General features: G+C 36.1%; 1 protein-coding gene across 1 annotated transcript in view; it reads right to left on the bottom strand.

Moving 5' to 3' along the window:
- The window catches only part of St8sia4 (ST8 alpha-N-acetyl-neuraminide alpha-2,8-sialyltransferase 4), an 89,822-nt gene that overhangs the window by 34,633 nt on the left and 43,073 nt on the right, over positions 1-12,116 (bottom strand). Inside the window, exon 4 of the mRNA XM_032901698.1 lies at positions 8,120-8,413. Coding sequence (XP_032757589.1) covers positions 8,120-8,413 — 294 coding nt within the window. The remainder of the gene's footprint in view (positions 1-8,119; positions 8,414-12,116) is intronic.

Genomic DNA, 12,116 nt, shown 5'->3' with positions numbered 1-12,116 from the left:
CCTTTGAAACAGTTGTGTGAAGGTGGACATTGTTGGAATTGATAAAAGGAATGAGAATCTGAAGGGCTGGGACCTCCATGTACTTTCAACACCGGACACCCAGAGCACACAAATACATCAATAAGGCCTTTGTGCTTATTTTTCTTTTACCCCAACAACTTAATTACCATCTACTAGGACTGTTTAATAAGTAATTTACATTTCTCTGTATAAAGCACATGCTTTCTCACAGCTTATATACATGAAGGTCAGGTAGTAGTTCCATAATAGAAACTAAAAGCCTTCCTAGTACTCTCTCACTGAACCCCTGCTAAACTGCTACTTAGACTCATTGGATGTTTGACCACAGTCTTTTTTCATAAGGCACTGCGTAAGTCACTGGGTACATCTTGGTGTTTAATCGAGGCCCATAACTGACAATTTACTGTGGACATGAATGATGCAAAGAAGCTAAACACCCATTTTTTTTCTGTACAAATTAGACTGGCTTCGTGCAAATTAATTCAGTGTTCGATCTGCAAATTATTGTTCCTCCTTCTTCCCGAGAATTCGGAGAAACAAGGGAGTTTCTGGGGTTGTGTGTAAACTTGACCATTATAAGAAGAGTGACTTTTACAAGTAGAAAGATGGCGTTGTTTGCTTTCTGAAGACAGAGAAACAAGGGGCATGTAGTAAGGATCTTGAAGTCCTGGGCGAGAAAGTATGATTAAAATATATTTATGAAAAAATCTTTTCCATAGGAAAAGAAAAACAAGTGAAAAACAGTACAAAGACAGCATTAAAAACAAAATCATGTAATGAATAATATTTATGAACCAAATTCATTTGTTTCCTGTATCTCTTTCAAAATATATGGTAGAACCTTTGCCCAGATCATTACATTGCAGCCTTGGAATTTGAGAAAAGATTACATCAAAGCCTCTGTGTGTGTGTGTGTGTGTGTGTGTGTGTGTGTGTGTGTGTGTGTGTATGTGTGTACCTGCACACACATGCACATGGGTCTTCTTCAATGTTTAAGTACAAGCTGAAGTTTGATTTGTATTCTTGTATGTATTGTTTTCAGGGACAACCTTTTGGTATTTGGTTGTGTTAGTTACTGAAGAACACTGTTTCTCTCTCTCTCTCCATCTTCCTTAGACACTTCTAGTTATCTGTCTGAGATGGAGGACTTATGACCTTTGGCTTTCCATGTTAGCACTTAATGCTGTCATCATTGCCCAGGGCATGCTTAAGCATCATATTTGTGAGTCTTCATGGGTAAAGTTTCCATTATTCCTAGGAGATTTTGTGAAGCCCAATCCTCAATACATCCACTAACTTTTTAATCGTGATTTGCTCTTAAATTTTACCACAATATTACCTTAGAGAGGTAAAATTTAATAAGCATCAATTTTACACCTGAGTATATACTTGGAACAAACTGGTACATATCAGATTTATTAATCGAATTATTGACAGAATATGATATTTGGTTCTCGTTATTTCAATTTAATCCTTTGAGGGAAAGGTTTTCTCTTCTTCACTGTAATTTTCCAAGGAGAAAATGAAGGCTAATTCTATGCAGATTAAAAAGTAAATCATCCCCTCGCTTTTATTAGTTTCGGTGTAGCCTTAATTGCTCTAGAGACAACTCCCAGCCAAATTTCAAAGTGCTGCTTTTGTATGTTTGGCATTTTTCAAGACAACATCCTTGTCTTTACCTGGGTGTCCCACATCCAATGAAACATACAGACAACTTAAGGTTTCTATACATATTTAGAAATATGAATCAACTGATACCTGCTCTTAAAAAAAGTAGAAACCCATTTTAATGGCTTAAATGAAAAAAAAGAAAAAGAAAAGACAAGTACAGCTCCTGAGAAGAATTTAGAGAAACAGGACTCAGGCCAGTCTTTGGGAAAGGAAACAGAGACACAATGTGTTCAACTGGAATTAATAAACTGAGATAAAGAAAGAAACCCAAAACTGGGCATAAAGGACAGGGACAGTGAATATCCAGGAAGTAGCCCAGGATATACTCATGACAAAGATTTACATTGACAGTTTCTCTGTCTCTAAATAAATTTTATATGTACAGTTTTCTTTTTCCAAATAAAATAAGATTAATTCTTACAGTCCCAGTGGGAAACGAGTAAGAGTTTTAAGTACATGCCACTAACATTTTGTTCACATTGACTCCACCCACTAAGAACGTCTTTTCAGATATAAGGCATCCGCACTCTCATATTTCCTAGTACAGTGTAAATAATGGTAGCTGCAAAGGAATAAGATTGTGCCTAGGGTGTAACTAGATTAAATCACTGGGAAAGGCTGTTACCCATGCATGCATACTGAATATTCACAGAGAAATGGAGATATTCATCCATGAAAACTGCCTTTAACTTAAGCCACCTACTATCATTGCCTTACTAATCAAAAAAATATTAAGCTATGACACATGGTTTATGAAGAAATATTACAGCTGTGCTCTACATAGGTCAAAACAGAAGCCATATGGGAATGTTTAAGACAAGCTAAAGTTAAAAGTAGGAAGCCATTTTAAGAAATTACGTGGAGTGAATATTTTCATTTTCCAAGTTTTTTTTCCTGTATGTGACTTTGAATTTATTGAACACTCCAAAACAATCTGTTTTGAATGACTACAATGAATTCCTCATGTGTACCTAGGAGATATTTCTGCCTATGCTTGATTGGGCACTCTGCTGGGATCTGGCCTGATTCAAACTTCTGAATTGATGCCACATTTTCCAGAGAAAAGTGCCTTATTTTCACACAGTATTTCATCTATCTTTGCACACATTTATGCGGGCAGATTGCCACATCTGAAAGACAAACTCAATAACAGAAATTTGAAATAGTTTGTCAGTAGTAAAACTGGAACAAAGTTTGTTTATGTGAGGGGTGTGTGGACATGTTCTTCTTGTTGTTAAGATCTGTACCTCCTCTCATGGGCTCCAGAACAAGAAGTACTGATCACTTTTTTCTCCTTTAATCTACAGCACAGGAATAACCCCTGTAAGGATGTAGGGTCATAAATGGTCCATGTTTTCTTTCGTCTAATTTAATTTTTCTTGCCTACTTTAGCTAAGAACTATGTTCCTGCAACATGTATAAATTAACAACATGGGCACTTTTAAGAGTAGGTGACAAAGGAATACATCAACTGTCAAGTAGAATTCCTGAAAACGTTAAAAACAAGACTGTTCTCTTCGACATAATTTTATATGAAGAAACACGTAAAGCAAGAGGCAAGAGGCGCCAATGCTATTGACGCAACTGCATGTGAGTTCGAGCACTGTATTCTATGCTGCGTGAGAAAAATAATGAAAAATTTAGTCACTCGAAGTAACCAATGTAAAAGAATATGTTTTAAACACAAAATGAAATTACCAGAAATAGGTTCAAGTAAACGAATACAATAAAAACTCCATAATTATGAAGTGTGGGAGGGATTTTTGTTTTGTATCTGACACAGACAAAATGAATTTCTGAGAACTGGGAGAAATTCCAGTTCACATTTGAGCTGGCCATGTATCATGACTAAGGGAATTTACTGATCATTGACCCTAAGTTTCGTACCTCTGTTTAGGTAGAATCTCATTTTGCATACTGTACTGCCTTGTTGTATAACAAATCTTTCCTCAAATTGAACAGTCTATTTCAGCATTCCATGTACTATTATTATATTATGTAAAATAGAATTAATACATGAAATATATTAGCATATTACCTACCCTATGTTGTATTATTAAAGATTTATTCATATGCAAGATTTATCTATCTATTTACCTATCTATTATTACTTATGGAAAGAATGTATATTTAATTTTAAAACCATGTTTACTGATTTTTAATATTTATCTAATATTTTTAATATTTATCTAATATTTTTAATATTTAGAAATAAATAGATAGGCTTCGTGAATTGATTTTTCTCAACAAATTTATGTTTATGCATAGAGATATGATCTTTAAAATCTTAATTTTATAGATACCCACAGGAGAACTAAATTCAGGAACAACATATCTATCTGCCTAGCATTTCATTTGTCTATCATAAATAAATATATATATATATGTTTATATACATATATATTGACTTCTATATGTGTAAGCATGCACAAGTTTGTATATATGTATGTGTGAATAAGTACAACTCATTAACCATGAGAGAAGACATTTAACCGAGTCCTTTGACTTGGTAGTGGTTGTGAAGTGTATGGACCATCCTTGTGAGGCAGAGGCACTGAGAAGACCCAAAACAGACCTTAAGTGAATACTTAAGAAAGCTGCATATGGTCCCATAATGAACAACAACAAAAATTTCAATTAGCCTTTCCTAAGAGGCCAAAGACAAGAAATCCCTGAGAATATTTAAAAAAAATAGCACAAAAGTAAGCATCACATGACATTTCTACGTATCCTCTGTACACATGTTTACAGTTTACAATTGGTAAAAACTAGAAAACAAAGGAATCTCATTATCATTCATATGGATACTCATCGTTTAATGGTAATAAATCTGAGACTTAAAGTCATCAACAGTTTTCTCCCCAAACAGCAGAGCTGTGTTACACAGTCCTTAAGAACAAAATACCTAAAAAAAAAAAAAAAAAAAATCTAAAATATAAAATATTCTCTCTAAAAAACCTTATTTGAAAAAAAAATCACAATGACTCTTAGAGACACTAGTTAAATTTTATCTGGTTCTCCCCCCACACATACACATAAACTTCCATTTATAAAACGCCGCCGTGAATTAACAAATGATGGTTGAGCCTTTAAAATAAAAATTCTGCATTCAGTGAAATGGGAGAAATCACATGGTCGATTTTCCCTATTCCTGCCCAGTATTCTAACAGCCATTAGACTTTAATTCAGATTTGGGCCTCCCTTAGATTATCCTTTCACTTCTTTTGCATGAACCTGCTATATTTTCCTCTGATGTCACTTCCTATGATACTCAAAATCGTCATGCATTGCAACGGATTCTCAGCCAATTCTTGTGTTTTCGTAGCCAATACTTTCCGACAATGCAGAAATTAAGCGAGTGTGTAAAGTTAGCGGCTTCATAACTGTCATAGGGTAAAGATTAAACACTGAAATCTGACTATGAGATGATTTCCAAGTTATCCATAGCTTCTGGAATCTTGATGTCTACCTCTGTGTACACATTTTTATGCTAAATGACAGCACTCAGAAAAGCCTTCACACGTCAGAGTCCTAGTCATGTTCTAAAAATGTGTGCTCTGGTCCCTTAACCTTCCACTAATAGTTCAACCCCAATAAGCAACAGAGGATCTGAAACTATTTTTTTAAAGCTTTTAACCATGGGTTTTTCAGATTACCAAGCCAGTAGGACTTCATGCTCAGAAATAGGTAAGACTGAGAAAGTGTTTTGGAGTTTGATCTTGTTAATTTTAGATGTGGCATGGTCTTTTATTAGTGATTTTTATTTCTGCCTTGTCAGTGTTTATGGTTTACTCTTCTTTTCCTGGGTTCTAGCTTCATAAAAATATGTCAAAATGATTAACTACCAATAATAATAGTTTTATAATTCCATAAATGAATTTGCTTTTGACAAACCACAAGTAAAAATTTCCACCCTATTTAATAGGGGATTGGATACCCCAGCACGAGTTTATATGCTTGCCAACTTTCAGGAGTCCATCTCTTCACCTCACAGGGAGACATGTCGTTATATGATTAAGAGCACAGTGACACACCTTCTAGTACATCAAGAAGCCCACTAATCAGCCGCATAAGACATGGTAATCGCAATTTAACATGTCGTATATTGCATTTACAAGTTTTACCTTGAAGTCCTTTGGATTGCAGAGCTTAACTACTTATGAAATTAATTTTCCAAGGCTTTATGTGACTCAAGTAAATAAGAAGGACACGTGACATAGTTATAACCGAGAGGCCAGCATTGGAGGTAGCAGATGGTTTCCGGCACACAAAGAAAACAAAACAATACCTAAAAGACTCCATGAATGCTTTCATTGGTATTTTTTTTTAAGATTTATTTATTTTATGTATACAAGTACACTGTAGCTGTCTTCAGACCAGAAGAGGGCATCAGATCCCTTTACAGATGGTTGTGAGCCACCATGTGGTTGCTGGGAATCGAACTCAGGACCTCCGGAAGAGCAGTCAGTGCTCTTAACCACTGAGCCATCTCTCCAGCCCTTTCATTGGTATTTTTAAGTACATGTGTCTGTAACTGGCTAGTAACGTCAACTGTGACTCCTCTTTCATAATCTGCTTTTTCGGTACTGGGTTAAAAACATTAGTCAGACTTTAGTGATTTTATTTTAGTTTAGTGGTTTTATTAAATTTGCTTTATTCTTTCTCTAATAAGGGAGTTGAGTATATGCTTTTTAGCCCTACTCATTTATCACTGGAGAATATGTATCTAAACTTAAAAGGAGATCTCTATGATGATATGGGTTTATAACACGGTATATTTTTATTCTACCCATGATTGACCATATGCCATTCTTTTGGGTCAACTGTTTAAATCAAAGAAAATTTACACATTTAGAAGTAAATGTTACCTTAGTTACAATCTAAGTGCATATATATATATATATTATATGTATGTATGTATGCTTTTATCATATGTGTATATACACTTCTCAGTGAATACAGTCGTGACTGTTGGATAACGTGACCCAATCATGACATTGTGAACAGAAGAGACAGTGTATGAAACTCTTGAGTTTTAAACAAGAACTGGTAAACCTGTGCAGGGGAATGTTAGAATAAAGAAACAAAACTGAACAAAACAAAAGAAAACAAAAACCACTTGAACGTGGTTTCTATTCTACAAAGAAGGCTATTTTTAACTCTGGACTTGGATTGGTTTCTTTCTTCCTTTAGAAATTCTATCAACTTATTTATTTGTTATCCTAAACTTAGGGTTGTTGTTGTTTTCCATATCTACCATGTCCACCCTACGTCTTTGTTTTTCTATGAGTAAATTAAATTATTTGTTAAATTGAAGAATGTGTCATCTCAAACTCAGAAATGTCACTGCACTTGGTACAGAACAAAACCGTCTCCCTCCCAAGCCATCTCCAACTTGCCTTGCAGCCTGGGCGTCAGTGCTCACACTGGGCTCTGTGAGTGTTCATTTCCTCTCTCCTGTGCTCCGTCTTTACCTCTCCCTCCTTCCCCCTCGCTCTTCTCTTCTCTCCCTGCCTCTCAGCCTCCTCCTCCATCTCCTTCTCTGATTCCCTTCCCCTCCCTCTAATTCTCCAATTACTAGTCACTCCAGTCTGTCTTTTCTCCAGCTTTATCCCATCTCTCCTTTTACTAATCATTACAATTTGTTATTCTAACCTAGATTTATTCTAAGTCTAGTCTAATAGCAAGCCTCCCTTTGCAGCCTTGTGAACAGGAGGAGGAAATTACATATCCCTACCAATGTGCTCTGCTACAAGGTCACTGGAATGTCAAATGCCCATGCGTTCACCATCAAGGCCCCCGCATAGTTTTTGTGTTTACAGTCTGTGATGATTAAAGCACATTCATAAGCCTACAGAAATATCTATCTTTGATCTACCTATTTAAAACACTGTGTTCATAATTACCCTTGGCTCCATTGCCATTTTTCATACTTAAGCATTGATTATTCCTTATATAATTTTAATTATGAAATTTTTCTTATTAAAAGGGGAACGGTGCCCTGAGTTTTACCTCACCTACTCGTTGGACTCTTAGCTACAGATGGACCCTAATTGCTTGTTAAACAAGGCTAGTGCTTGCGTGTCCGTCACATTTCTGCCTAGACGCTTAGAATTTCTGTTGCAGCCTGTCACTCTAAAGTCATCAATTTTACTGTGCATTCTTATTACCTTTTGTTGCAGGAAAAAAAACAAAATCAGTAGTCTGTTCATGAGCAGGTCTAAATGTCAAATTCACCAACTTGCTTTTCCAAAGTGGTTGAGCAGAAAGACTGAGTAACATAAAACATGTATTTGAAAATATAGAAAGCCTTGTGATGAAAACATGTTTATTTCGGAGGATTTACTGGTGTCCCTTTCCTGAGAGACGCTCTTTAATTACGCGTTCTATTGTGTCAAGGACAGACTGGTCCTTTCCAGCCACTTACCCTCTGACCGCATGAATGAGTCTCAGTGATGGATAGGCAGTCCTCACTTTCAGTTTATTCTTAAGGATTAATGCATTAACCCATTCCACGTGCTTCTCTCCTCCTTTGACCATGAAGGCAGGAATCCAAAGGACGCTGTCATTCAGCATGGAGAGTCTGTGCACAAATTTTTCTCTGTCACTCTCATTCCGAAAGCCTCCGAATGCTCTTTGCACAACTGATGGATTCATGGTAATGAAATCTGACTTAGTCCCCACATCCGCAGCGAACTCCACCACAGGAGCTAGATTACACCTAAGGAAAGATTAATGGAAACATGGAAAATAAATGTGAAAATCCACCCATAAAACGACACATATGAGGAGAATGGGGAGCCACCAGGTTTTTATCAATAGGCATCAGAAAGACAAAACCAAATCTCCCCAATTAATCTGCCTCATAAATTGACATGTACAGTAAGTAGATGAAACATTAGAAATATTTACTTTCAATAAAGACGTTAACTCCCAGTAGGGCTCCAATCATCCAAACTGTTATTTTTGTGTATCTTCACAAATCCATACATTAGCAGTTCATAATAAGTGAATTTATAACGGTGAATCTGCAAAGGCTTTCTAGTTATGCATCAGGAAATCTTAACCGTCTACTGTATAGTAAAGAAAACACAATGTACTTGCTGGTCAGATCTGTCTTGTCTGTTTGCCAGGTTTGAGTCTTTTCAATATTCCTTGACATTCCTGAATAAGTTTGATGTTTTATTACTCCGAGATAAAGGAGGATATTTTTGCAGTACTGTCCACACATAGATTTACAGTTGCCTTTGATAAGCCTATACATTGAACAAAATGAGAAAATGGAATTGACACCTTTAGCCTGCCTTTCAGAGACTTTAAGGTGTGTAGGAAAAATATCCTTGCTATTCTATGGATGCTATCCTGTAGATTCCTGCATCCCAGGTCCATCTGCATCCCTGTGTGCATATGGAGAAAAGGCATAGAATCTGTGTTTCTGATTTTTACTATAGGATCATAAATGATGCTATAAAAACATCCTACACCTAATGTTATTCATGCAATATGATCTCATCTGTGTATTGACAAATAACTTTAGAAAGATTCTTGAATACAGAATATAGCGTTGCTGACTTGTGATACTGTATTAACTCATATTAATCATGGAGATATCTTTAAATATGCCTATTTTAGCTTGCTTGAATGTATGTTTTAATTAGTTTGCAAATGAAAACTTAGATGTTCTTCAAACAACACTTAGCTATCTATAAAAGATAAAGGTTTTTCAAATTCATTCACTCTATGCATTCATGAAAACAAACCTACACAAACATAAAATACAGTTTCCCCCTCCTTATCAATCTCTCAAAAGAATGAGTATTGGGTATTGGAGCTCATTATTTTTGGGAAATTCTTCATATTTCTTTCCCTGTATTTTGTGGCATTAATGAAATTTCCAAACTTTCATTTTAATTAAAGAAGAAAGTATGTGTACTATTGTAAAAATATCATCTTGCATATCCTGCCATACATTTCTTAATATATATTTATTTCATAGATATCTAACAACTATAATAATAAATCTTTCCACATCATCATATTATTAAGTAAAATCTTTATTATCCAGCATTATCTGTTAAGAGGGCAAAGGAATGACAATATCAACCAACCAGACCCCCCCAAGAGCTTCCAGGGACTAAACCACCCCAAAGAGTACACATGGAGGGACCCATGGCTCCAGCTGTACATGTAGCAAAGGATGCTCTTGTTGGACATCAATGGGAGGAGAGGTCCTTGGACTTGGGAAGGCTCAATGCTCCAGTGTAGGGGAATGCCAGGGCAGGGAGGCAGGAGTGGGTGGGTGGGTGGGTGGGGGAACACCCTCATAGAAGCAGGGGGAGGGAGGATGAGATAGGGGGTTTCTGGAGGGGAAACCAGGAAAGGAGATAACATTTGAAATGTAAATAAATAACATGCCCGATAAAAAAAAGGGCAAAGGAAAACATTAAGTTTTTATTTGCATAGTAGAGATTTAAGTTTATGTTTTAATGTATTTTGCACACTATATCAGATAATAGAAATTTTAGGTTTTCCAACTCTGTGTCAACTAGTTGAGACCAAATAGAAACCATTTCCCTGATAACAAGGACAGTAGGAATAGTATAGTACTGAAAATCTATTGGAACTCAGGTGAGCAGACATCTTCAGGATGGCGTACAAAGGAACAGAAAATATATTTTCCGATACATCCTAATGTGAACCACTATGAAATGAACACCCTAGCATGGCGTCCATGGGGTACTGAGCATCGGATTGCTATTCCATTGGATTCACTTACTCCACAGAAGCTCAGCCCGCACACTGTCCGTAAACACTGATATATACACTTGAGCTTTTAGCATCTCTATCGCAGAGGCTAACCACTCCAGATCCTTCTGCCCAGATCACTCGAAAGCTGAGATATCAAATGTCCACAGAAGTGTCTGAAGTTCTAATGTTAGCATCACACCAATATGAAAAAAACAAGCTAACCTTAATCAACCTGGTTATAATATGTATTTGGATTCTATAGGGAAAGGGTTATCTGAAATATTGTTATTATAGTTGCTACCTCATGTAACATCAAAGAATATACATTAAGAATAAAACCGACATGATCTTGTCATGAGAAATGACAATGTACTTGTGTCACTGCTAAAAAATATAAAGAAATCCACAAAATCAAAGCACATGCTTTCTCATTGTTAGGAGAATCTTTTTTCACAAATATTAATAATATAAAAATAATCAGAACCAATTGTGCTGAAGAGAGTAAAAGATCTAAACTGTTAAATCATCAATTAGGAAAAAAACTAATGATTTATTCTATGTTTATATTCCCTTGTAGGTTATAATTCTCTCATCCCATCTGATATCCCCAACATCCACTATTTTAACATAAGTTAAAAATGGTTTATATACATGATTGTCTGGGCATGTGTGTGATAAATGGACTAACTTTAATAATCTAACCATTATAACATATTAATCTATGAGTACATAGATTAATGCATCTCTCAACTCTCATTGGAGAAGCAACTCTTTGAAGTAGATTGTCATTACCCCAGAGATCCACAACTGGACAAGATGCCCAGAATAAGGGACTGTGGTGTGCTCAGTCCTAAATGCAACATTTGTATCACATCTCCTTCTTCTAGTACTCAGGATCAAGGCAGAAGAAGAAAAGAAAAGGCGATAAGACCTAGAGATGATGGATGAAAAAAGCAAATATTGTCCTTCTGACACAGTGGGGCAGCTGCACTCTGAACTCAGCAGTAAGAAGAGCATGAACGAATCCTGTGAAAGCTCACCCAGACAAAATCCCAGAAGGGAGAGAGACAGAATAAATTCCTACCCAGAAGCTATTGTCAATGGATAGCTTCTTAGAGAACAAGTAACAGCTCCTTTAAGCATATTGCACTTGGTAAGTCTACCACCATTCAGTGGAAGACCACATACCCAAGAATATCTGAGTTGCGCAAAATGGAATTGATAGATGGGGAAAGGGCACAAGGCTGGCCACTGAAGGGAAGGCATATCTGAGAAGAGTGGAGAGAGAGTCAGGAGGATCAAAATCTCTTGTTCAAAATTCCCAAAGGACTAAGAGATAAATAAAAGCTAAGATTGATTAGAAACTTAAAAAAATAGAAGTGTTAAAAAGAAATTCAACAATTAGAGCTGGCACTAACTGAAAACACTTTCTACTTTGAAAAAAAGAAGAATCCTATGTTGTTTTTGTTTGTTTGTTTGTTTGAGAAGAGGATTGATCGCAGAGGAAAAAGATAATGCTGACTTAAAGGACATTGTGTCTCCTAGCAATGTCAACAGACACACTCGTGAGTTCTCACCTGCATGACTGCATAAACATGAGCTGAACAAGGAAAATAGCAATAGAAATGCTAAAGTGGATGGAAGCAGCCTCTTCCACACAAAGAACTATAGGAATG

The sequence above is a fragment of the Rattus rattus genome, chromosome 4, assembly GCF_011064425.1.
Source record: "Rattus rattus isolate New Zealand chromosome 4, Rrattus_CSIRO_v1, whole genome shotgun sequence".
Taxonomy (NCBI): Eukaryota; Metazoa; Chordata; class Mammalia; order Rodentia; family Muridae; genus Rattus; species Rattus rattus.
This window is presented reverse-complemented; position numbering and strand designations above follow the sequence as displayed.